General features: G+C 31.1%; 1 protein-coding gene and 1 long non-coding RNA gene across 2 annotated transcripts; one reads left to right on the top strand and one right to left on the bottom strand.

Annotated features, from left to right (window-relative positions):
- Positions 1 to 8,686: 8,686 nt before the first annotated feature.
- On the bottom strand, positions 8,687 to 22,431 carry LOC107450755 (uncharacterized). The gene is made up of 3 exons (XR_015429785.1): positions 22,277 to 22,431; positions 19,356 to 19,476; positions 8,687 to 8,945 (listed from the first exon to the last, which is right to left on the bottom strand). It is a non-coding gene; the product is annotated as an uncharacterized LOC107450755 (long non-coding RNA).
- A 3,250-nt stretch (positions 22,432 to 25,681) lies between these two features.
- LOC147803131 (uncharacterized) lies at positions 25,682 to 26,578 on the top strand. Its single transcript, XM_087152917.1, has one exon. It carries the CDS (start codon positions 25,682 to 25,684, stop codon positions 26,576 to 26,578), a length of 897 nt encoding a protein of 298 aa, XP_087009043.1.
- The last annotated feature ends 980 nt before the right edge of the window (positions 26,579 to 27,558 follow it).

Raw genomic sequence — 27,558 nt, forward strand, 5'->3', positions numbered from 1 at the left:
ATATTTTAAATTATTTAAAAGCTTCTTTTTCATCATATTTTTAGATATGATCAGACAGTGAGAAACAGACTTCATGACGCTGGTCTATCAAGTAGAATAGCAAAGAAGCCTTTTCTTACTGATGAACAAAAAAGAGGAAGATTAGCATTTGCCAACACACACTTAAATTGGACCATACATGATTGGGGTAGGACGAAAGATGTATTCAATCAGATTATTCTGGTTATTCAGATTATCAGATTATTCTGGATTATTCTGGTAATGATCCGTTATTTCCAAAATATACTCAGAAGTGGTAATGTTTGGGGCTGTCTCTCCTCATCAGGGTCTTCATCGGATCGACGGTCTGGATGCAGATCGTATCGTGATTTACTTGAGCATATTATGATTTCAGATGTCTTGGATAATCATTTTAATAATGGCTGCTTTGTTTTCCAGCTAGATAACTCTGGGATACATCGTAGCAAGATCGTTAAAATCTGATTAAACCAGCAGGCATTTGAAACCATGGCATGGGCAAGTAATTCTCCGGACTTGAACCCCATTGAAAATCTGAGTTGAGACCACATCTGAGTTGAAAAAGAAACTCATTCTCATCGGCACTCCATCATGTGATCAATTGTGGAGCAAAGTCCTGGAAGCTTGTGAGGAGCTAATGAAAGATCGAAAATTTGTTGCTAAGCTGATCAACAGCATGTCAAATAGAATTACCGAAGTCATCCGCCGCCAAGGCCTCATGACCAAATATCAATTATTTTAATCAGACAACACCCTTCTATCTGATTTCTGGTTATAAATTGCTTGGAACAAAAAATTTCTAGGGCTGTAAAAAGGGAGAGCGTTTTGTTAGTATTTCTTTGGGTCCCCCTGTCTTGAGATTTCCGTTGTGTCACACACGTTATCGTTAAATTGGACCTCGTTCAATTCTAATTTTTCTTTCTTACAAAATTTAGATATTTTTTTTTCTAATTTATTATAATAGCTTTTTTTCCCTTTAATCATCTTAAATGTTTCAACTAGCCTAATTGTTTAATAACTTCTTCTGTTAATAACAACTTCTGTTCTGTTTAATAATAACTTCTATATTAAGTTTTTGTAGGATATTAAGATATAAACTTTTCACCCTTTGAGGTATTCAAATGTCGGCGGCGAGGCAGAGCGAGAAAAGCTGCGGCTGCAATATATGGTGCTGCATTAATGTATATTTCACCACCTCCAACTCATACAGTCGAAGTCAAAAAACCCTGGAGCACCAGACTGCAGATGCTCGCAGGACACTTCTACTTCACCAGCTTAACGCAGTGAAACCTACTTAACGTGGCACCAGTTTCATCGCGGCTACGAAATTACTCCACGCGTCAACTATCAGAAAACCAGACTCCGGCAGAGGATTAGGACAGTCGGATTAGCTTCCAGGAAACGACCGCGCTCCTCAAGCGACGTTACGTGTTCCGAAGAGGAAAGGGCTGATAAGGGAGAAAGGCAGAGCTAGTCTGAGGCTTCAACGTATGACGCTGTTTGATTTTTAACTTCTATTGTTCCTCAGTCTCTTACTGCTGCCAATATGCAAATTTAAACGTTTCAACAAGAAATTAGAAAACTGAAAGATGAGAACCTAAAACTAAAGGAGGAAAACTTATATCATCATATCACGCATTATACTGGGTTACCGAATAAGGAAATCTTCAATATTATATTTTCTAATTGTCATAAGGTGATAGACAAGTATTATGAAGGATGGAATGTCACTTGCTTGGATCGAAAAGATCAGTTGCTGGTGAATGAAAGTTGAATCATACTGACCCTGATCTTGGTGTTCGATTCCAAGAAACAATAAATTTTTTAACCTGCCTTTACTGTCTGCATGACGTGTTGTACAATTGTCTGATGGCAATCGTCAACACTGAAAACAAACCGTATTTTCTTTTCAATGACAGGAAAATCTAAGTCCTATTTTGATTATCCTTATACAATAAAATATTTAAGGAACAATATTTTTCAAAATGATGTGAAATTTAATCAACTTAAAACAGGTTCAAGGTCGCATATAGTTTCTTTGGGGAAATTTGATTAAGAGAGAATCTATCGAGTTATTCCTGTAGTAGCCGAATGAGCGTGGAGCTCAGGTATTATCTGGGACTGTGGCTGCAGGGTTGTGCTACCTTACAGAATTTGATTATATACCTTCTTCTACAAATTTTTGCTCAAAGGTAGATAAAGGTAGGTTTGACAGCATAATCTCCAGAGTGCTTAGGCAAAAAACTAAACCTTCGCTTTCGGCAGTTAGGAAAGATTCTCTCCAGTTTATCAAATACATTTCATTTGAGACTTTGTCAATGTTCATTGACATAATTCCCGAGCTTTTAAAAGAAGTTGATTTTGTCCTAATAATTAGATTTAATCAAGATTGCCTTGAAAATTTATTTTCTCAGGTAAATGTAGAAATATTTTGTTACAAATTATTGAATGTTTATAAAACTAGACAAAAAAGTTATTTTAGTATTTTTTGACCTTTTTACAAATGGGTTTAAACTTTACCTGTCAATTTTATTTAAAGTAAATTTTTCTAACATCTGTTATACGAGGGTTGCTATTTATACTTCTGGCCTTGGCAACAGTAAGCATTGCTAGGCGACCGCAGAGGATTTTAATCGAAAGTTTGATATTTTTAAACATAAATTCAGCAGACGATTTACCATTGTCACAGTGATGTGTGACGTTTTTTTTTCTTCTAATTGTTTAATTTAATCCCTTTTTAGTTTAATATTGGTTGTTTGATGTCACAGTGTCGTGGTACGATTTTTTTTATGTCCGGAATTTAACTTAATCTAATTTCAATTCAATCTTTCATAGTTTATAATATTTGTACTTTTCTTTTTTATTTCTCTTCATTTTTTTTCTGTGAAGAGAATTGGATATGTTTCTTTTCCTCTTAAGTTAGCAACACATTTTTGTGTTTTTCTCCTTTTCACCTTTTACAATTCAAGGTCGTCTGACCCCACTGTCCTTCAAGGACGAATTCTTTTCCCTCACATTCTATTTACGTCACCACTTAAATTCTTTTCCCATCACTTTCAAGTCACCTTCAAATTTTTGCACGTAGTGATCCTTCCGGTTGGTTTTTCTAGAATTTTTAGCGTGTTCACGCCTTTTTGTATGTGTGGGAGTACATTTGGCACTGATTGGTGGTGACCTAATCGTGTAGTAATCCCCCATCCAATGACAGTAGTTTTCTATCCTGCCTGACAACTCGTACTTTCCCGCGCTGAAGGGACGCTGTCATCACTTCTCTTGGGTCATCGCTCGGCAACAGTTTGACATTTTTTTTCTTGTCTTGCCAGCGTCATCGCAGGAGCCATCTTGGTTAGATGGACTCCAATCTCCTTACTTGGCCTTTCATGTAAAGGTTTACTGCTTTTTTTGCCGATGATGGTACTTTCATCCTTTTTAGTCTAAAGACTTCCTATATTCTGAGTTTTAAGAATATATATATAAATTTCGTCTTTCTTATCTCTACAAAAAATATGTGGTAAATGCATCTCAGATATGTTCTTTTAAAAAATAAGTCTTCGAGCTAGAACTAAAATCGTTTTTTTTTTTTTGTTCGTTCTCGCTAACCTCTTCTTTCGCAGCACCTACTGCAAAAGAATATCTTTTTAAGAAGTTGGAACTCTATTTTTTTTCTTTTACGCTGCAAAGGAATGTCCTTTTAAGAAGTAGGAACTCTATTTTTTTCTTTTACGTCTCAGTGGCGTAAAGCCGTAAAAAAACTACGGATCTTTAGTGACTGTCGATTGAATTAGAAATTGATGATAGTTGCGATGGAAGTTTTGCCCAAACCGAGGGCAATGAGAATGAAATCTCCCCGTTTGATGCAAATAGTGCAGCGTATTTTTTTGATAGCTATCTAGCTAAAAAAGCTTTGAAAAAATTTATTTGTGAATAATGTAAAAAAATGCATGTACAAAACTCATTGTATATTTCACCACCAACAACTCAGTCAGTCAAAGTCAGAAAACCCAGGAGCACCAGTCTGCAGATGCTCGGAGGCCATTTCTACTCTGCCAGCTTAACGCAGCGCAACATAGTTGACGTGGGACCAGTTTCATTGCGGGAGTGAAATACTCCCCGCGTCAACTACCTATAACCTCAGCCTCCTCCAGAGGAGGAGGATTAGGCCATCTGGACTAGCTTCCAGGAAACGACTGAAAAACATACGACGAAAAGAACAATTTTCAGCTCCTCCTACAGACTTATTTACACCCTATGAATACTTTAAACTTTTCTGTGATGACGAAATAATCGAAAATTTTGTCAATCAAACAATTATCAGAAGACAGCTAACTCCATAAATACAAATAAGGCTGATTCTAGGTACTAATTTTATGATTGGACTCGTAACTATACCTGCATACAGTCATTACCGGAGTGATTCCACAAGATTTCCCTTGATAGCAGACAGTATGTCTCGCAATAGATTCCAACTTTTGAGGCAATATCTGCAAGTCAACAATAACGATACAAATATATGGTCAGCCTGAACATGACAGATTTCATAAAATTAAACCTCTTTTTCGTGAGAATTTAAAAAAATTGGATAAAAAAGAACATCTGAGCATTGATGAATTTATTATACCATTCAAAGGAAGGAGCAGACTAAAACAGTACAACAAAATCAAGCCTCATAAGTGGGGTATAAAAGTGTCTGGTTTGTGTGGTGTGAGTGGCATGCTGTATGACCTCGAAATCTACACTGGAAAAGACACACTGCAAGACAAAACAAAACTTGGAATCAGTGGTGACATTGTTGTGCCCATTTTTAAAACCTTATTTATAGCATGTTGAATTTGGCGCTATATAGTGCGCACATGCGAAGCTCTACACGTGATGCGAAAATCATGCACAAATAGTCTGCAGTCAACTGTTGGTGGTAAGCAAAATATTTCATTAATTTTAATAAGGAACAGTGTTACACTTATGACGCTGCCCCGTGGAACTCCTTCCTGCCCGAAAATAACAGAAATGACTGGGTCTAATAAAACTTGAAAAGTTCGGTCTGTTAGAAAATTTTGAATAAAATAAAACATATTACCGGTTATATTGTACATGATGAGATCTTTCAAAATACCGTGCTTCCAAGCGCGATCGTAAGCCTTTTCCATGTCGAAAAAGACAGCCACTAAATGTTGGCGCTTTAAAAAGGCTTCTCGTATTTCTGTTTTAAGTATGAGTATATTATCTATTGTTGAGTGACATCTTCTAAAACCACTTTGTCCGCGAGATAATATGTTACGAAATTCGTGTACATGTACTAATCTATTATTTACGATTCGTTCAAGTAGTTTGCACACACAACTGATTAGAGCAATAGGTCGTTAATTGGTTGGGTTTTTTTGTGTTCTTGCCGGGTTTGGGAATTGGTATGACATATGATCTTCGCCATGCTGTAGGAAACACTTTTTTTGTCCAGATGTAGTTGAATAGCTGCAATATAGTCTCGAGGTGGGCTTCTGTTTAATGTTTAAACATGCTGTTGTGAATTTTATCAGGTCCGGAAGAAGTATTCTTACACCGATTAATGGCTATTTTTAATTCGCTCATTGTCAATTCTGTCATATTCAATTGGTAATAGGGATGGTTTCAGAGAATATTTTTCTACTTTGGACCTGTAGTTTTTAAAAGCTTGAGAGTTATTTCGACTTGAAGCATTCGAAAAACGTTTGGCTTGAGTATTAGTTATTTCTTTTAAATCTGTTATTTTGTTGCTATTTATTTCTAAGTGTGGGATAGATAAATTAGAGTAATGTCCGGATATTGCTTAGATCTTTTTCCATATTCCTTAGTAAGGAGTATTAACATTGATTTCACTGACATAAGTTATCCAGGATTTTCTTTGGCTTTGACGACGGGTTCTACGGGCTAGAGCGCGAGCTTGTTCGAATTTTCAACTGTAGGAAATTTGCGAAAATTCCTCCAAACCTTTTTTTTTGCGCTTTTCGAGTTTGGAGGCATTCATGATGCTACCAGGGCTTTGGTTGCTTAGGTAGTTCTGAGATGTATATGGCATAGATTTTTCAGCTACTGAGATAATTGCATTAGTTACGTATTGTGTTGCATGACCAATATTACTACTATTTATGAGTTTTGAATTTAATACAATAGATGATTGATAGTTGAGAGTAAGGCTAGGCGATTTACTCTCCTGCTCGAATAGCTTTCGCAATTGTTTGATATGTGGGATAAAGGTCATTTAACTATCGAAAATGACACCAAAAAACTTTGCGTGTGGCACAATTGGTATAGTTATGTTACGAATGGAGATAGCAAGATCATTATGAAGGATGAACTTTTAGGTGTAAGGGTGTGGCCAACGTGGTCGCACCAGCCTAAAATCTTGTTGATTTTCACCTTAACACGATACAAAATAAAACTTTTTAAACCAGTTCGCGTTGTGACTGGATAGTTGGAAAAATATGAAATCAACAACAGGTTGTCTGAATCTCACACTGCACTAAGAAATTCCAATTGTCTACTTGCGCCTTAATGGAACTCGCACGATACTGCTTAGTCAAAACAAACTTTCTTCCTGGAAAAATTCAATCTGATTCGCTGGAAGAAAGATTAGGTAAGTATAGGAAACTCTCAGGATCACACCAGAATATAATATCGGGGAAGAATTTGAAAATGAACATATTAAGGTTGGAAGGCATTTAGCACATTTATTTAAAATCACAAGATTTACTTTCGTATCTTTAATGATAATACCTGGGAAAATATTAACTAATCAACTAATTTGGAAACCAAATTAACAGTAAATAATGAACTTATGTTAAAATAGGCGTTTAGATCTTTACAAGCAATAACTGATTATGCATCCCGCTTTAGCTAAAAAAATTAATTCCTGTACTTTTAATTACTAAATAGTAATGCTACAAATTAGTGGATTACTAAATTTGATAGGAGTGGCCTGAAAAATCCTTACCCAGATGTTGTCTGTGTTGTAACGTTATTCAAGACTTATCACCAGATCTTGAAAAAGAATTAACGTTTGTAGAAAATCACCCGAAATTTGCAACGTCGATTACTATGAATATTCTTGTCAATGAAGAAATTTCCTTGGGTTTTGAGACATGTGAAAATGGGCACTGAAAACTATATACCCGAACATTTTGGGTATGCACTTATGTCTTTTTAAACAATTATTGTAAAAAGCAATAGCCTAGTTTAAAAGAAACTTCTACAACAAAATTTAAAACATTACAAAAGTAATCATACATTAAAAATCAATTTGCATTTATTATAATCTAATTTTTATTTTTAAATATTTTTTTTAAGGAACATTCGTTGACATTTTCACTAAGAGATAGTTTTCCATCACCCATAGAAATTTCTTTTCACTTATCCACAAATAAGTAGTTGAATCAGTAACAAATTACTACTATTTTCCATATTAAAATTTTAGGGGAGTAAAGCTATGATAGCTACAATATGAATTTGACTCTATTTTATAAAGTCTACCACTATATTATTCTGTACTTCATTATATTATATTTTGAGAGTTTTATTATTAATCGAAGTTCTTCCATAAAGATGGAGAAACTACTTATTAATAGAAATGGAATAAATGTTTATGGTATAACTTGGTTGTAACATAATTTAGATGTAACAAGCGAGTCGAATCACCTGTTCTAGGATGTAGTGGTCGAAAAAGACTACCTAGTATGAGTCACTCTCCTGATATGTGTTGGTTTCTAGTTCTAGGAGGTGATGGATGTGTAGATCAACATAAAGAGAGCCAGAGAATGCAGGTGATGGTACATGCAAAACTTTTGAAACATAAACGAACAATTTGACACTTATCCTTTGCTGGTTATTGTCCAACCAGGTACTAACCACTACCTTAACAATCACTTTTTCTTTCTATTTTAACTATTTCATTTTAAGCATAATACTCACTTTTGCTTTAAATCTTTAATCAAATGTAATAATTTTCAAAATTGTCCTAACTAACTTTAAATCACCAACTATTATTTGACTTTTTCCCATTGTTTTAATAACTATGCCTTTTAACTGAACTGAGCTTGGGAATTAAAGACCACTAGGGAACCTCGGGATTGTGACACCCGTGTTTATCATAAAGAGATAAACCCCCTGAGGAATGAAATTCGAAGCTAGAAAAATCTCCAGCAGTTAGCCTTTGTCAATAACAATGAGCAATTAAAAAAAATTCTATTACTATACAGTAATTAAATATACAGGGCAAGGATCCAGCCTGCAAAATATTGAATAAAGGCTTATAAAAGAAATTATTGTGGTTGTCCAGACTATTTAAGAAAGAAAACATTTAAAATGAAGTAAAAAGTTTAGAGGTAGAAAGAGAATTTCAACCTTTAATGCAGAATTCAACTGAGAAAATAAAAGAATTTTACCAATTTTGAAAACTCTTAACGTAATGAACATAAAACTTATTTTACATATAAAAAAAATAATAATAACTTTTTAATCGTAAAATTTATCTCAAGGAAAAACAAATTTGTTAATTGTGATATAATTTCGTTTCTTCTGAAATTCACAACCAGCAAAACATTTGAAGGATAAAACAAAGTCCCCTTTTGAGACATACTCTTGCCCAAAATTTTTATTTGAATTAAAATCCTATGGCTTGTGGAAAATAAAACATGATTCATTTTTGTCTTTATCTTGTGTTTATTATGCACTCAAAGGTAGAGAACAATATCAGTTTTTCTCAATACAAATCTCTCAAAAATTTCCCATACACAAATTATACACAATCATATAAAGATTCAATGCAATCAAAAAATTGGACAGTGCATTCTTTGAGAAAAAAATTGAAATAAATTTAAGAAAGTTCATATTTAATATTACAATTTTTGGGGAAAAACTGCATAAGCCGAAGGGCACTCCAAATAGTAAAAGCAGAGAACCTAAAAAAAAGAAGAAAAAATTATATAGTATCAAAAATGTGGATACAAAAAAGAGGTTAAAAACAATCATTCTCTCTTAGTATTTTTAATTTATAAAAAAATTTAGAGGCTAACCGGATAATCCGGCTCATTAGAAACTACAGACATCATTTGTGAGACTCATTGCAGTCATAGTGAGCCTTATACCATACCTGCTAAACTCCAGAGAAAAAAAATATTACCTAGATTTTATATGGTATAAATTTGATTAAATTAAATAATTGATCATGATTGATTTATATTTATTGAAAAAATTAATAGAACATCATGTAAATAATAATCAATTTCTGGCAACTTTTTAAATAAAATATTACAAATTTAAGAATTGTTTAAGTTTACCTAATACATTACTAAGTTGAGTTGTCAATTGAAATTATTAAAAATGTGAGTGATTTTGTTTCTGTTATTCATCCAAAATTAATATTCTATGTTGAGCATTATAGGCTAAATACCAAATATTTGTATGTTGCATCTGTAAATTAGTAGCATCAATTGTTTTCGAAAATTGAAGGAACTAGAAGGGGGAGACCAGCTACAAGATGGTTGGACAGTCTTGAGAAGGTCTTAAAATTGTTGAGAATAAACAGGTGGAAAAATCTAGCTCAAAGTCGCCCTGCCTGGAGGCAGCTAATTGAAAAAGTTTTGGCCTGCACTGTAGTGCTGACAAAAAATTTTTGAGTAGAACCTTGTATCAATTTACAATTTAAAAACTTCTTGAAAAGGTTTTAGCAATTTTTTCAATAACAGAACACTACTTGCACAAATTCACGAAAGCAGGACCCTGGAATTCACAAATTATGAAGTTGTTTCACAATTTTACAAAAACAGGACCTTTCATAAAATGTCTGGACAGACTGGTTGGTTGTACATCTAATAAAACTAAGAAAATATGAATCTATAAAGAGGTGAATGGTGGAACTAGCAAGAGCTTATATTTATAAAAACCTTAAAAACTGCTTGACATATTATATGCACATACTTCCAATAACTTCCTCTGAATGCAATAATCAATTTTCATTTTATTATACATAGATCAGTGGTCTGTCCAGGCCAAATTTACTACCGTTTGGCAGTACTTTCACAAATTAAACTTCAGGAAAAACAGTAGTTTCACAAAATACTTTTACTTAAAATTTTATTTTTGTATCCTGTGGGAAACGATAAATCCATATTTTGTGCTGATTTAATATAATTTTAAATTTCCACAAATTATGTCTACACACAAGAAGGTTGAATTTTGAATATGTATATAAAATAATGATTAAGTTAACATAATAAATTACCAAAAGGAAAAAATAAAGGAAATCCATAACATAGCTGCCAACCTTAGGAACAAAAAAAAAATTAGGAACACTATAAGCGACAAAATTATACGTACCCATACCTGCCAACTTAAAAAAATCTCATTGTGTAAAAAAAAAAAAAAAAAAAAGCTCAATGTGTAATATAACGAACAACCAATTTATTTAATTATTTCAATGCGTCTACCCAATTAGTGAATGTTAAATTCAACACTAAATTGTAAATTTTTTATGTCTATTTTAAAACAGGAGGTACTTATTATTGAAGAGCAAAAAGCTAAGAAATGTTAAATTTTATTGACAAATAGAAGCAGAAAAAATTTAAAAATTAATAAAAGCTATTAATATAATAATCGTAAAACACACAATTCAAATTATTTCCAGTGTATAAAGCAAATTCAAGATTTTGCAAGAAAAGCATCAGTTGCCTTTTTTGCTTTTTTCAATGCACCTGTTAAAAATTTTCTTTGAATATTTTGCATTAAAAGTTTGTCAATATGCCTTTTCGCCCTCAGCAATAACTTTTTTCACAAGTAAAAAAAAAAAAGATTGGAAACTAACAACCAAAATTAAATTTTTAAGGTAATGTTCGCCACACATGTCATTTAAATGAAACAATCATATCATTAAGTTGAGTTGCACATACGACGCGAATTCCACGACTAGAAATCTTTAAGCCCTGCCTACAAAAGAGGTATGACGCTTATCTACAGAAGGTTGTTCTCACTCCCATGATTTTGTGCATCAGTTTGATTCAGCAGAGACGGTTGCACAGTCGCGAAACCAGTTCCTAATACAAGAAACGCACTTGCGGCTCTTAACTGAAAGTAGCATTTTTTTTAAAAAGGATATATTCAGAAAAATAATTTAAAATGCGTGAATAACGGTGTATAAGCGTAGAGATGACTAGAAATGTATACATTTTATACGTAATGCGTAAAAGGTGGCAGGTATGCGCACCAATTACGAGAGTAGGACAAAAATTTAACTATTAAATAATAACATTAAGAGACATATATTTAAACACCTTACGTAAATTGATAAAACAAAACTTTAAACACCATTTTTTGTGGGAAATTTATATTAATATTTTATAATTATATAATAATTTAAAAACAACCATTACATTACCTATTAATGCATAATTCTTCTCCAAATTATAAAATACAGGTAAATAATAATCTACGTAAACAAATATTTCTGATGCAACTGTTGAATACTACAATACATTTTTTTTAAAAAAATAATAGTTGTTTAAGATTTAATTTAGTGAAATGATCAGCAATAGACATTGGAATAGTATTTTCCAATAAAAAGCTAGTAAAAATTTCTCTGGCACAATAATCACAGAAACACGCTTGCGGCCATCAGAACAAGAGACTGGTTTAAAAGCAAAAATACAGCAATTTTACAAAAATTCGGATTTTTATAAAAAATATCAGATTTGATTTGAAAATTAGGAACTAATCCGAAAAATTCTGAGCAGTTGACAGCTATGCCATAATAGCAAAATGATTAACAAATAGGTTTACACAGGGCTCCAACCATGTTTTTAAAATTAAGGAAAAATTCACACTTCCAAGAATGATTTATAAAAAAATATTCCTCAAATAACAAAGAATAAGCCACTCATTGATAACATGAAGTTACAGAAGTAAGAGAAACACATGATCAAAATTATGTTAAATAAAGAAATTAATTCCTTATACTCTAAGAAATATTTTGTATTAAAGCAAGCACTAATAACATCTAAAAAATTTAAACATGGCATTATAAATATGGAAATTAATAGATTATACCAACAATTATTTTTAAAAAATAAACTAAGTTTCAAAACATATCAATTAAGCATGGAAAACTGAGACAAGTTGCAACCATCAGGAAGTTAACTAAAACTTACTTTTTAATATATATATTTTTGATATCATGGATACTATAATTAAAATAAAGAATTTATTTCTTCAATAATTTTAGAAAAGGTAAATCAAATTAAAAGCATTACAATAAAATTAAGTAGCAATGTATCAAATTTTAAAAATATTTCCAATATTCAACTTTAAAAATAAAGGGTAAACATGAAAAACAGAATTAAGGCAAAACTTAGTTAAGCAAGATAATACAGAAAAAAAGAGACCTTGTTACAATAATTGGTACAAGTGCCAAAATAAGGTTTTATGTCATGGAACTAATATAAATTTGATGAAGTGGCATGTTTAGCCTTCAAAATATCAGTATTACACTTATTATCGAAGCAATTAGCTTGTTTGTGACACTTCATTGATAGAATATTTTCGAGAGTTTTCGTTGACATAGATGGCCTAAACTGTGTTTTATTTTTCTTTACCAAACTAAATACTCTTTTGCACTCCCAGCTATGGGGGGCAATTCCACATAAACAGTGACATGACCATAAAAAAATTTTTTCAATTATTTCTTAATAAATTAAGTGGATAATTAATCTGAACTATTGTAGCAGTTGTGACAACAGCTTATTTTTTGTTAGTTTCTTTTTATCAGGATGGCAACACTTTAAAGTCAGCTATTACAAGATTTTGTTCTACACCACTTCAATTTTCAGCAAAAGGTATGTTGATTTTGTTATTTTATAGCCATGAAAATTTTATTTCTTGATTGTTTCAGATTAATACATTCATAAGCCTTATAAAAATAATAAAATAAATTGTTAGAATCAAAGTAGTTATAACTATTATTCATAAATGATATTAGGGTCTACTACAAGTAGCATGAGTTACTAAAACATAGTTATGTTATCATTGCAAATCTATTAAACTATCAATTACCCTAAAAATAATTTTTTTTAAAAATTTTTATGTGTTTTAATCAAAAACAAATCTTTAAGAGAAGTAGCATCCAGTTTTATTATGTTTTTTTGTATAAAACTATTGTAGCATGAGTTACCATGTGCAGTGTTTTCACTACAGCGCGAGAACGCGAGAATCTCGCATATTTTTTTCTTTCCTCGCATTAAAAAATTATTACTGCGAGAAATTTGCGCATTCTATAAATCAATTTCAAAATTCGCGAATTTCTCGCATTTTGGAAGAAGCTTCGAATTACGCTACTTAGAATAAAATCCGTTTCACTTTTCTTCCTGGATCTTTCATTATTTTCAACATTTGCTCCGTTATCTAGCTTCCCTATTTACCAGTATTGTTCAGAACCTTTTCGAACAACAGAACACAACCGAACCAAGGAACCCCTTTCAGAACACATTTCTCTGCAACCACGTGTTTACCGTAGGTAAGGTTTTTTTTCATGTAAGATGTTCAAATTTTTTATGCACTAATGTAAGATGGACAAATACCTAGTAAAGGCAAAATCTTCTATGATGATGCAGCAAGAATATTCAATGCTTTAAAAAATAGAAGACGTTAAAAATGTATTATGATAAAAGAAATGATTTTTTTTCAAGTCTATTTGTGTTTTTTTAGTTTTTAGAAATCTCACTTAACTTTCTGAAATCTCACCCTGTTTTTGAGAAAGGGTGAGAAATTCTCACCCATTTTTTTTCTATGATGAAAACACTGATGTGGTAACTCATACTATATTTAGGAAGTGAATTAAGATGTTATTTGCATAAATATTATATAAAAATTAAGTTTTATTGCAATAAGTTAATAAGTATGATAAAGATAAGTTTGTTCTTCGCATGTTTATTCCATTCTGAATAAGTTGTTTTTATTATTGTCAACTTTTCCTTGCTTTGCTCCCTATCACAAACAAGTCTAAGTTTAAAACTTTATAAAAGTTATTGAAGGAGGAAATTACTCAAAGATGTTATTGGAAATTAATGGTATTAGTTAAAGTAAAATTCAGACATTTCGATGTTATTGTTGTAAATAATCCATTAAATGTAAAAGGTATAACACATTGTACAATATATCTAAACACCAAAATTTTAATTTAAGGTAAAAGAATAGTGAAATCCTGCTAAGTTAAGCTCCATAAATTAAAACTTATCATATGTCTCTTTCTTACAGAATGGCCTTAACAGCTGCTGAAAAAATGAGAAGGAGAAGACAAAAACTTAAAGATGAAGGAAATTATGCGAAATATAAGGAGAAACACAGAGAGGCAGCTAAAAAAAAAGCCGCGATAAAAAGAAAAATGAAATTGATCAAATGACTCCAGTGGAAAGAGAAAAGGTGAGAAGACAACAAAGAAAGAGATCCAGAGAAAGTGTTGCAAAATCAAGATTCAACAAAAAGGAAAGGTCATTTAAATCACAACAATACCCATATAAATCACCTTGTTCATTGGGAAAAGCAGTTGCCTGTGCCAAACAGGCATTACCAAAGTCCCCACGTAAAAAGCAGGCAGTAGTGAAACAGCTTATGAAAAATATTGCCCCGAGTCAAGAACGCAATGTTGTAATACAGAATTATATTGGAAAAAATCCTATGAGCAGTGAAACTCTTCAGATAGTTAAAAACTTTTATATAAGAGATGATATCAGTCGACAAGCTCCAGGAATGAAAGATGTAGTAACAGTAAGAAATAGTGATGGTAAAATAAAAGAACAAATTCGGCATTTGTACAATTCTGTTTTGGAGACATTCTCTTTATTCTGTAATGATCATCCCGATATTAAGATTGGCAAGAGTAAGTTTGCTGCATTACGTCCAAAACACGTATTTTTAAGCAGCAAAATGCCTCATAATGTGTGCTTATGCAAACTTCATGAAAATTTTATTTCTGCTATCGAAAGCTTCAAGAAGTATTGCCCAGAATTCCCAGCTTATTCCATGATTATTATGAAAGATTTTCTTTGCGAGAATGCTACTGAAAATTGCTAGCAAACTTCTTGTAATAAATGTGAAAAGTTTTTTGAAAATGGTATTGAATCTTGTTTTGCTACATCTACTTCAAATATGGCTGAATGGAACAAGTGGAAAGATTTTGAAGGTAAGTTAACAAAAGTTGTAGAAGAAGGTAGCCTCGAAGATCTTGGAAAATACATAGTTTCAATGAAAAAAGATTTTTTACTTCATTGTTTCATTAAAAATGAACAAGCTCTAGCATATCAGATGCAGAAAGGAGAGGTAGGCTCCCAAAGCACCGATTTTACCACTGCTTTGCTACAAATTGATTTTGCAGAGAATTACACTTGTGTTGCTCAGGATGAAATACAAAGTTTTCATTGGGTACAGCCGCAAGTGAGTCTGTTTACTATTTCGTCGTGGTATAATGGACAGCATCACCCTGCTGTTATTGTATCCAATGATTTAGATCATTCAAAAAGAAGTATAATTCCATATTTAGATAAAATCTTTGAAGATTTCCCAGAAAGTATTATTCTGGTCAATATATGGTCGGATGGCCCTTCATCGCAGTTCAAAAATAGTTTTATTGCAGCTGCAATCCCTATATTGGAAAACAAATTTAGAAAAAGAATTATTTGGAATTTCTTTGCAACATTAGACGGCAAGGGCCCGGTTGACGGAATAGGTGGGGCTGTGAAACGCCAAGTTCGAAATTACGTAAAAGCACGCAAAGGCTCTGTTTTCAATGCCTCCGACTTCAAAGCTGCAGCTGAAAGAACTGGATCGGATATAAAAATAATTGAAATGAAGTGCAATGAAATAGAGGAACGAAATCAAAATTTAAATATGTGTTCAATATTTGAGGAAGCACTGCCATTAGAAAGTATAAAAAAAATGCATTGCATTTATGTGAACCAGGAGAAGGAGACGGGTGCTCTGTTAACCAAAAAAATACGTTCCAGTTTAGCAGAACAAAATTTACCAACTAAACCTCCAAAATTAAGCATTAAACTTGGTACTTACCTACTTATTAAATGTTTAGGTAAGAAGCAAATTTTTAGGTATGCTGCTATTTCACAAGGTGAAGTTGAAGATGACAGAAGTAAAGGTAATGTTTTTAAGAAAGAAAAACATGAATAAAAAAATTTTCATTTCAGATGAAAATGACATTTCCTATGTGACATTCGAAAACATCATAAAGATTTTACCAGATGCAGTAATAAAACAGAGTGGGAGCCGTTTCTTCTACGAATTTAAGGAAGAAATTGATGTTCTTGAACAAAGTTAAATGTTTTAATATTTTTTTAATTTTCAATAAAATAATGTTTTTTACAGGGATGAGAGTAGTCAGAAAGTAAAAAAGAGGAAATCCAAGAATGAAAGAATGTATATATATATATATATATATATATATATATATATATATATACAAAAATTTGACGAAAAAAGTGCGATTCTTAAATTTGTAAGCCATGTGATTATAAATCCCGATGATTAATTTTAAAATTGTATGAATATAAATCCCGATATGAGGCTTTTAAATCACGTGAATATGAAACTCTATATCGAATTTTAAAAAAATGCGGAAATACAAATCATGATGCGTAATTTTTAGATCACGTAAATACGAATCACGGTGCATAATTTTTAAATAGCGCGAATACAAATCACAATGTCTAATTTTTAAAGCACGTATAATTACAAAAATCGACGTTTGATATTACAACCGCAATAGCGAATCACGACATTGAATTTTAAGCTCGCGTGAATACGAATCGCTACATAGGGTTTTAAAAGCGCGTAAATACAAATCGCTATATTGGATTTTTAAATCTCGTAAATAAGAATTGCAATGTACGATATTTAAATCGGCTGAATAAGAATCGCAACGTTCAACTTTCAGACCCGGTAAATACGAAAATCGATGTTTGATAATAAAATCGCGATTTTAAAAATGCATAAATACAAAACGCGATATTGGATTTTTAAATCTCGTAAATAAGAATCATAATGCACGATGTTTAAATAGCGTAAATAAAAATCGCAATGCGCAACTTTTAAATCAGGTAAATACGAAAATCGATGATTGATATTAAAATCGCGTGAATAACAATCGAGATATTTGCAGAGTCTGGACTTGGGATTTCTAAAAGGCTTGTTTGTATTGTTTTTGTTTAGACCTAATAAATAGAAATTTTCAAGATTAATTGAATGAGCAAATAAATATTTTCACCGCAAATCCGCGTCTATACTTTTTTTCGTTTGCTTTTACGCCAGACAACAGGGTCACGACGTCTGAATTGCAAAAATATGAGCTATCCGGCGGACGAATAAAAATACGGAAAATCTTATTTTCTGTGTATAAAAGCGGAGAAAATAGCTAAAATAAGTAAAAATATGGAAGGGTTAGCAGCTAGGACATAGTTTGAATTTTCTGTTTATCTTTGAAAATCGTAAACAAATATAATTATTTTATTTTAAAGACTGAATTTTCAAAAGGAAAAAAAAGAAAAAAGCGGAATATTTATTTTAAAAAAAAACGAAACTTTTAGAGAATCGGAGTTTTTGATAAAAAGGCTGAAATTCAAGAGGCAAAAACGAAAAATCTCATCTCTGTATAAAGGTCAACCAGTTTTATCCCAAGGAAATGATTTTCAGAGAAACTTCAGAGGGAGGAATGAGGACTTCAATACTTTTGATCCGCGGAAAATTAAATTCCTCATAAAGTATTTTAATTTGTTCAAAAAAAAATTTCCGCGGAAATTAGCGGGAAAAATGGAAAAATCTGACAAAAAGCGGAAATCCGCGAATCCGCGGAAGAATCACATCCCTGTTTCTAAATACTTAATGTTAAATAAATACCAAAATAATATTTTATTTTGCTTCTGTAATCATTTTTAAAAGTTATTCATCTTTAATGCAGCATGAGTTACCAGTACTGTAGCAGGAGTTACCTTATACTTGATATATTTTGTCAAATATTTAGTTTTTTTAAACTATTGAAAATAAAACTAGATGCTATTTTGTGATAAGAGTGATACATACAATCCACTCATAAGACTTAAAGTACATGAGTTACCAAGCTATTTTAATTAAAATTTCAAAAAGTTAAGAGATTCTTAGGATTTTTAATGGCATCATTAAAAAAAACAGAAAAATTGCAATCAACCTAAATTTTGTTGAAAGAAAATAAGTGCAATATTTATTATTGCATCGTATTTGAAAGCTAGATTTCTAAAAATCTGTAGCATGAGTTACTGTGGAATTACCCTGGGGTATGCATATGATTCTTAACAACACTCTTGATATTCGGTCAAACTTAAGAGGATCTTGTAAATCCTGCCGCAAACAATACCTCTTAAGAAAGCGGGAACCACAAATATATCAGTCTTTTTTGGAAAACTACTTAAAGAATCTGCATATCGAATTTTTTTTCTCTAGTCTATGAATTAAAGTATAATCATATGCGTTATGTATGAAAGACCATCTCAGCATACAAGGAGACAAAATTTCTTTAGTAAGCTTATCTTTTAAAAACATTTCGAGCAGGGGCTAATAGTGAATTTATGTCCATAAATAAAATTATGAAGTTTACTTTTACCAAAAACTATTATCAACGCCTCTTTATCGATTTGTGCATAGCTTCTTTCTGCCAATATGAGTGTAGAAGAGCTATTGGCGTTTCACAACAGTTATCAAGAACATGACTTAAGACAACTCCTACACCAAACTGAAGTTATCAGTAATTTTTCATCGAACGGAGCTTAACAATTCCTTTAAACATCTAACAGTTTTATCATAGACCTCAGACCATTTCCACTTTGTAGCCTATCTAGAAGTCTATGTAATACTTCAGTTCTAATAGTTTTATCCTTTAGAAAACTATTATAATAATTTATCAAACCCAAAAACATCTGTAACTGGACCTTATTTTCAACTACCGGAAAAACATGAATCGCTTTTACTTTACTTTTGGAGGGGTGGATGCCCTTCGCATCAATACGGTAGCCTAAAAAATTTAATTTTTAAATTATTAGTTAATAATAATTAAATTAAGACTAAATAAGCATTTGTCCCCATTTGCCCATTTTTAATTATGAATAACTTGCATTCATAAATTTGGTAAAGATGAAGGCAATAATTGAAATAAGTAGGTATATTATGAATAAAATACAGTTAGATGAATACATTATAAACATATATACAGAATTTTTAAATTTTCAGTAACTATTAAGGACATTTTTATTAGGTAAAATGATGACTTTTGCTCAAAAGTAAATTCTTACACGGAGTCTGGGTTTCAAAATAGTCCTAGCATTTCAAGTGCTCCGCGTTAGTTCACAGAGGCAATGCATTAGTAGGCAAAGCGTTAAGGTGGCAGAGTAGAAATGGCCTCCCAGCATTTATCTAAAAAAAAAAAATTCTTTTTAGAATTTTTAAAAAAGGCTTGCAATATATATCCATTTGTGCAGTAGGAAAAAGCAATAAAACAGTGCATTTTGTTTTCATTTTCTGGACTATCAAACTCTAGGGGTAGAAATATTTAAATTTTAAGAATATAGAAAATATTTTAATTTTAAGAATTTGGAAATTAATATAGAAATTCTTTATGCAAATTGAAAACTTTTCTACACACAATTAAAATATTTGCTTATCTGAAGATAATGCAATGCAAAAAACAATGTCAAACAATTTACCATTATCTTACTTCATAATAGGGGCTACGTTAATTCCGAATTGAAGCCTTTTTACCTTATATGCAACTTGTGTGATAATAGTTTGAGCTTCATAGGAAGCGTCATCAACCGACAATTGTAAATACGCCTGAGCCAAATCTATCTTAGCACAATAGCCTCCTTCTTTAAGATTCAAAAGATGATTTGTGGTGGGAATTTAAAAAGGATGTGCTCTCATTGCTTTGTTTACTGCGATTTTACAATCTCAGCACAAACGGACCTCACCTGACAGTTTAATCACTAAAACAACCGGTGTTGCCCCTTTTGGATTAGAGATGTCTTCAATAACTTTGAAGTTCTGTTAGAGTATCTTCGATTTCGAATACTTTAATTTATTATGAAAAAAATCCTCCACTAAGTTCTACTTTCTATGGAATCGCTCACATATAGGGAGGGGGGGGAGATTATTTACCTATGACCACACTTATGAATACATAAGAACAAGATGTTTCTCAAAAGCCCTGCAATGGTTAGTTTGAATTAGGAACTTAAAATGTTGATATGGGTACTAAGTTGTTCATTCTTATGTGAAAGAAAGGAAAGGGCAAAAGGCAGGATTAGTGTGTCAACTTTTCATCACTAATTTTACTAAAAAATTAGCCATTCAATTTGACTTTTTATAAACACAAATCATTTAATCTCAATAAAATTTAGGATCTTTTCCAAAATGCTCAGCACTTTTCAAATGCTTTTTTTTAAAAATATTCAAAAGAGAAAAAACTATTTACTATAAAGAATTATTCAATGAAATCCTAATAACTAATTTTTTTATAGTGATTTTGCACAATAAAAAAAAAATCGCATGAAATCATTCAAATTGCTTTAAAGCAAATTAGAGTTGAGAAAAGAGATAATAAACAATAGCTGTCCATGAAAAGCCTGGTATCTTCCATATGGGATTCATGAAAAGCAAAAATTCGACCATCGTAACCTGCAGGCACTTGTTAAAAATAATTATATCACCATTATGCACAAATTTAATTCACATTTAAACACAGGGATCTGTCTAGGTTTTTCTGCGAGATACCCATTTTGGAGAGCCAGGACATAATTTGTGAAAAATTCGAAACTGTATTAAAAAATCAACACAAAAATGTGGATTTATAGTTTCTTAACGGATACAAGAATAAAATTTTAAGAAAATGTACATTATGAGTTGTTTAATTTCAGCCATTATTCCTAACTAGAAAAATTTTGTCCTTAATGAAAATAAGCAGATTTCTTCTATTTTAATGTGTATTTACAAAATATTCTGTTTAAAATGACTATTTTTAATCCAGAACTAAATTCTAAATTTTGTTCTAATTTAGTAAAAAGGTAAGAATAATAGTGCAATACTGTTCTGTTGGTGCATCATATTAATGGAAAAATGAAACAAAAAATATTGAGTGAGCGTGAAAGTTCTACCAGTTTTTTGGATAAGCAAATTTGCAATGGAATTAACATCACACATGACATTCTAATGAGACAAATAGTTTGCCAATCAAACACGTAGATGCCACACATATTAGTGCAACTGGTCTCACAGGGCTAACCATGAAAAAAAAATAAAAAATCTGGAGTAGTGAGAAGGAGCATATAAGACATTGTTCTTTATTAGAGCTACACAAATAGCTAAACGAAAATTGAGTTATGTTAAAAAAAATTCAAGTGCATAAAGCAAATATAGGATTTAGGGTTCAAGAGCATGTTAAACATTGACAATACGAATTTTAAAAAAGTTATCTAAAGTGAAAAAACTACATCCCATGGAATAAAAAAGTTTAAAAGACCTCTTTGTGGAATGTTAAAACATAACATTTTCAATTTCAGAGTTATTTTCTTAACTGAGAAGAATAAATTTTTTTAGTTTACAGAATAATTATGCTAATAGAACACTGAAAATTGAAATCAACATTAAGAATGTTTTGCAATGCTATTGTATTTAAAATAAATCAGTATCAATTAATATTCCTGTATGAAAATATGTAAATTAAAAATAGTATAAATTTTAAGACACCTTGACGCAAGTTATTTTAAAAAGGAGGTTAATAATATTTAAACGATTACACAGTGCATGTTTACAGTAAAATATGTAGCACATCATTTAGAAATGTCGAATTTTGCAATTCTTACCAGAAAGATTAATTAAACTAGGTTGATGCTGAATCGAAATTTTTTTTAAAAAAATATTCGCATGGGTATTAGTAGTTAACAGTATTTTCTTATACATAGTTCTAGAACAACTAAAAGTCTTATTACACAAAAGTTGTGAACATGAACATGGCACAACTAATGCAAATTAGGATTATTCTATTTTCCAAAATTTCTATACAATAACAAATAGGTATTTTAGATTTACGTGTAAGTCATAAACCAAACGTTGAAAATTTATGAAGAATACCGACGATAAGGGAAAAAGGAATTATCCTTTAATAACTTCCTAGTAAACATGTAAACAAATAAAACACACAATTATTTAAATAACAAACCTAAATTAAAACCACTGAAAAGTTCTAATCATTAAAGTTCTAGAGCTTTGCAAAAATATTTAACTAGTATATTAATGAATGAATGTAAGCCTACTAAAGCCTACATGGAAGAATAGCTTAAAAATGAAAGTTAAAGTGTTAAAGTAAGTAAAGTAAAGTAAAAATTCGCAATCGCAACGAACTATAGGGGGCGCTGTTGTATGAGACTAATACCTGCGATTTCTATATGAATAGTCTAGTCCAGTGATTCTCAACCACTGTGCCGCGGCACTTTTGTGTGCCGCCAAATTCTTAAAATGTGCCGCCAAATATTAGAAATGATACAATAAAAATTATAATGCTTTTTTTTTATTATGAGTAAAGTTTAAATTAAAGAAAAATTTATATATATATACATATATACTTTTTGTAATTTTTCCTCGCTTTAACCACGTGAACATCTTTGTCTGCGATTGTCTTGTCTCTGACAATAATAAAATAAGATGGAAGTGTTTAAATTATATATGACACACAATTTTAAAAAAATTTGTAAGAGCTAATCACTAAAGTAAGCTATGCAATTAATAAGCAAATTAACAAAGGATGACTTACAAAAATTAAGCTAACAATTAATAATTAGCAAAAGAACTAGTTAACAAGAAATCACAAAAAAATAACAGTTAATGCAAGAAAAACTAACAGTTAATGCAAGAAAAACTAACAGTTAATTACTATAGAAAGCAAGCTAACAATTAATAGCTAGCAAAAAATAAATAACTGTTACTAACTAATAAAAAATTGGTTGAAAGAAATAATTAATCCCTTAATAAATTTGCTTTTGTAGTAAATATTATTTTATTTCACATTCAAAATTATTATCACAAACTATTTAACACAGTATAAAATAGGTAATTAAACTACTTTAAATCTAATTTTTTTCATTGTGTGCCGTCAAACTTCGAAATCGTTAAAAGTGTGCCGCAACAAAAAAAAGGTTGAGAATCACTGGTCTAGTCATTCAGTTGCTTTGGAAAGAGACGTCTTCAATGTAGCGTGTAGCATTGTAACGTTCCTTCTTTATTGTAGCTTATTAAATTAAAAAAAAAAAAAAAAAATGTGTGATATTCTTCCTTATGCAAGTGATAATAAAATGGTATCTCTTTTTTTTTTAGAGAATGAACATCCAAAATACATCAGAAAAATATTTAAAAATAAGCAGAAAAAAATATGCATCTTCTTATTAGAGTTAAAACCTAATGCCTGAGAAATAGTTTTACTAAATTTAATGATATACCATGAAAAGCATATAAGAATCATATAGCTTCAAACATTAAAATGTAAGCAAAAAATATACATAAGTCCATAATTTCATATAATTAAATTTTTGCAAAAAAAAAATTTTGACAACAATTTTTATCAAAAAATTTTAAGTTTCAATAAAAATCATTATTTAGAAACTAAAAAACGTAAAATAAAAAATGCTTACGACACAAACAAACAATTCTAAAAATTCCTCAAATTTAAATAATAAACTTTCTTGTTCTTTTTTATTCATAACTGGGCGTAGAAAACCATACTATAGAACAGGGGTTGCCAAACTTTTTTGATAATCGACCCCTACATAATTTTTCGAAATCTCCATCGACCCCCATAAAAGTAATTTTCTGTTAATTAAAATAAAACTCTATTAGATACTGTATTTGTACATTTAGTTTATGATTTTGAACATTTATTAAAGTAATAGTACGAAGTGTAACAATAGTTTTATGAAAAATATACTAATGTTGAAATATAAATACCTTAATATTTATGAAATAATAAGTAATTATAAGTAAGTAGAAATAATAAGTAAAGTAACTACGGATTTATTGCTTCTTAATCAATGACATGGGTGTGCCTGGTGTTTTTTTTTCTGCAAGGTTCGTTATATTGGGTTCAAAATTGGTCAATTTTAATCTTAAATCCCCTCGAAACTCCACATTTAATTTATTTCTGTTCTTAGTTAAGATTGAACTTACATGACTGAAACCGGCTTCAACCATATAGGAACTTGGAAATGCTATCATAAATGGCTGAGCTATTTCGTAAAGTCTTACATATTTTTGCATTATATTTATATTTGTCCAAAATCTGCTTATTGTTAAATTTTTAAAAAGCGTCTTTGCTTCAAATCCCCATAATTCGGCAAACTCATCTTGCAGGTTGATGTCCACGTTTTTAATTTGAGCAGAAAATGGCACAATAATCCAATCAGGGATGCCAGTGTTTTCCAAATCAACAAAACGCAGTTTAAAATCGTCGCTCAATTTTTGAAGGTTACTTGTATATATTTCCAAGTCTTCTTCTTTTATTTCTAATTGTCACATATCTGAAAAATACTGATAATCCTTCGATCAATCGACCCTTCCGGTTCGGATCGACCCCCAGGCTCAGATCGACCCCCGCTTATGTTAAATAGGCCCCTGGGGGTCAATATAGACCACTTTGGTGACCTCTGCTATAGAATATCATCAAATAAGACAAAAAATTATTTACCCGTAAAAATTTTTATCACAAAAATCATAACACTTACTTGATTTATATATACAAAATTATATATTCTTCGTTTGAAAACTTTATTCTCAAATTATATATGCATAGATTATCCCTTCATTACTTCAAGATGCAAACTTTTATAATTTCAAGATCTCGATATGAATTTCAATATGTAACTTAAAAACAAAATAGCTGAATTCTAGTTGAAATTTATCATTCAAGATTGAAAATGCTTACCAAGAAAACGATAAAGATTTATTAATGATCAACATAAATGACATTATTTCAAGTAATTCGGATGATTATTTATTGTTGTTTTCTGAATTATATAGATTCGGAAACATAAACTATTCTAAAACTATAACAGTTCTGCATGTTCTGAAATTACATTTGTTCATTGGAATGAAGTAAGCAATGTTGACTTCACTTTAATTTTTAATGAATTGAATGTTATAATTATTTATTATTTGTATGATTACATTTCCGTGTGGCAACAGTTTTTTTTGTTGTCGTTTGTTTTTTATAAAACGGCGAAATGTATCGCAGTATGTAATGTGTAATTTCTTTGCTTAATATATTATTTATTTAACCAAGTTGAATCGTTTGTGAATCATTCCACTTAATCATAAATAACAGGTTATGGGCTCCAGCAAGCTATTTATGCGAAGTTAAAATAATGAAATAATTGAGTTTGGCGATAGTTAAGCGGAAGTGTTAGTGCTAAGTTAATTCATATTCCGAAAGTCAGCAATTGCAGTTAGTTTAAGTAATGGATCAAGGAAAAATCCAAGTGAAACCATTAAGTGGTAAAAGTGATTGGGCAATCTGGAAATACAGAATTAAGTTTGTTTTGATTATCACGCAGATGCTCTGGAAGTTGTTGAAGGAAAGATGTACAAGCCAGAACTGCCTGAGCCAACAGCTTCTGAAACTATCAAAAAGAAATATAAGGATGATCTCAGAGATTTTAATAAGGCAAATAACTGTGCAATGGTGGTGTTAACCAACTCAATGACAGAAGACACATTACAAAAGGTAATGAGATTTAATAGCGCAAGAGAAGTTTGGCTGGAACTTCAGAAAATTTTTGAAGATTCTTTTGACAACCAGCTCTATAACATTTGTCTTCAATTCTTTAAATTTAGTTGGTCGGATGATGATATGTCAGCTCATTTATCAAAGCTCAAAAATTTATGGAATGATTTGAATAGTGGTCTTCAGAGTAAAAATGAAAACCGGCTACCAGAAATGTTGCTAATTTGCAAAATTTTGGACACTCTTCCTCTGAATTATCGCCATTTCAAATCAAGTTGGTTACTATTAAGTGATGAAAAACGAACATTAGATGAATTAACAACGCAACTATGCACACATGAAAGAGAATTAAAGAAAGATCCAAGAGTTACAGAAATTAAGGATCAAGAAGCTCTAGCAGCCAGCTCAGATCTAAAGTACAAGTCATTTTCGGGCAAGAAAAGCAGCAGTAAGGGCAATTATTGTCATCAAAGAGGGCATTGGGTAAAATCATGCAAGAAATGGATAGCAGATGGAAGACCTCCCAAACCAAGCCATCCAAATATCAGTAAAGGTAATAATAACAATGCTGTAAACATGACACTTTTGGCTGTAGATGATGAAGTATTTTCTGCTGAAACAAGTACTGAAGACTGGTTCATTGATAATGGAGCTTCAAGACATGTAACAAATAACAAGTGCTGTTTTATTGATTTTCAAAACTTTGAAATTCCTCATAGTATTACAGTAGCAAATGGAAAAAGTTTACCATGAGCCATTGGTGAAGGAACCATTAAAATAATGACAACTGTGAATGGGAAGAATCAAGTCAAAAACTTAGAAAATGTTTGGTATGTACCAGAAATTAGCAAAAACTTATTTTCTGTTCTTGCAACTCAAGATAGAAATCAGAACAGTGTATTTGAATCTACATTCAAAAATTGTTATTTAAAGATTAATGGTGAAATAGTACTACATGGTATACGAAATGTTGGAGGTGGTCTCTTCAAGGCAGTCATGAAAAGTTTAGTTCCAGAAACCCAAGTTGATGTGAACATGACTGTAAGTAATGATTCAATTCTTCAACTTTATCATGAAAGATATGGCCATCAAGATAAACAACATATAAAATCAATCATTGAAAGAGAATTAAATGTCAAAGTCAAGGCTGATACAAAACTATGTGAAGCTTGTGTCTATGGAAAAGCTCATCGTTTAAAATTCGGCTGGAGGAAGAAACCTACAAAAGCAGGAGAATTGATCTCAACAGACATATGTGGTCCATTTGATGAATCATTCCGAAAATTTAGATACTTTGCTGTTTTCAAGGATGAGTTTACTAAATTTAGGTACGGTTTCCTCTTGAAGCAAAAGTCAGAAATAAAAGATATTCTTGAAGATTTTATAGTACATGCTAAAAATCTAGGCCATGACATTAAAGAAATAATCAGTGATAATGGAGGGGAATTTGATAGTGAAGCAGTCAGGAAAATTTTGAAGAAATATGGGATAACTCAAAGATTATCTGCTCCATATACACCTCAACAAAATGGCAGTGCCGAACGAGAGAACCGGACCATTGTTGAGATGGCTAGAACTTTAAAATATTCAAATGAAGATGTAAAATTTCCAGCATCTTTATGGGCAGAGTTCATAAAGGCTTCAATTTACATATTGAACAGAACAGGAAAATCATCAGTACCTAATACAAGTCCTTATGAATTGTGGATGAACAAGAAACCAAGAATAAAACA

Source organism: Parasteatoda tepidariorum, chromosome 10, assembly GCF_982258835.1.
Source record: "Parasteatoda tepidariorum strain Cologne lab strain chromosome 10, Ptep-v5.0, whole genome shotgun sequence".
Lineage (NCBI taxonomy): Eukaryota > Metazoa > Arthropoda > Arachnida > Araneae > Theridiidae > Parasteatoda > Parasteatoda tepidariorum.

Excerpts from the sequence above, each read along its gene's own strand:
- LOC147803131 (XM_087152917.1), top strand. The coding sequence starts at position 25,682 with ATGTACAAGCCAGAACTGCCTGAGCCAACAGCTTCTGAAACTATCAAA.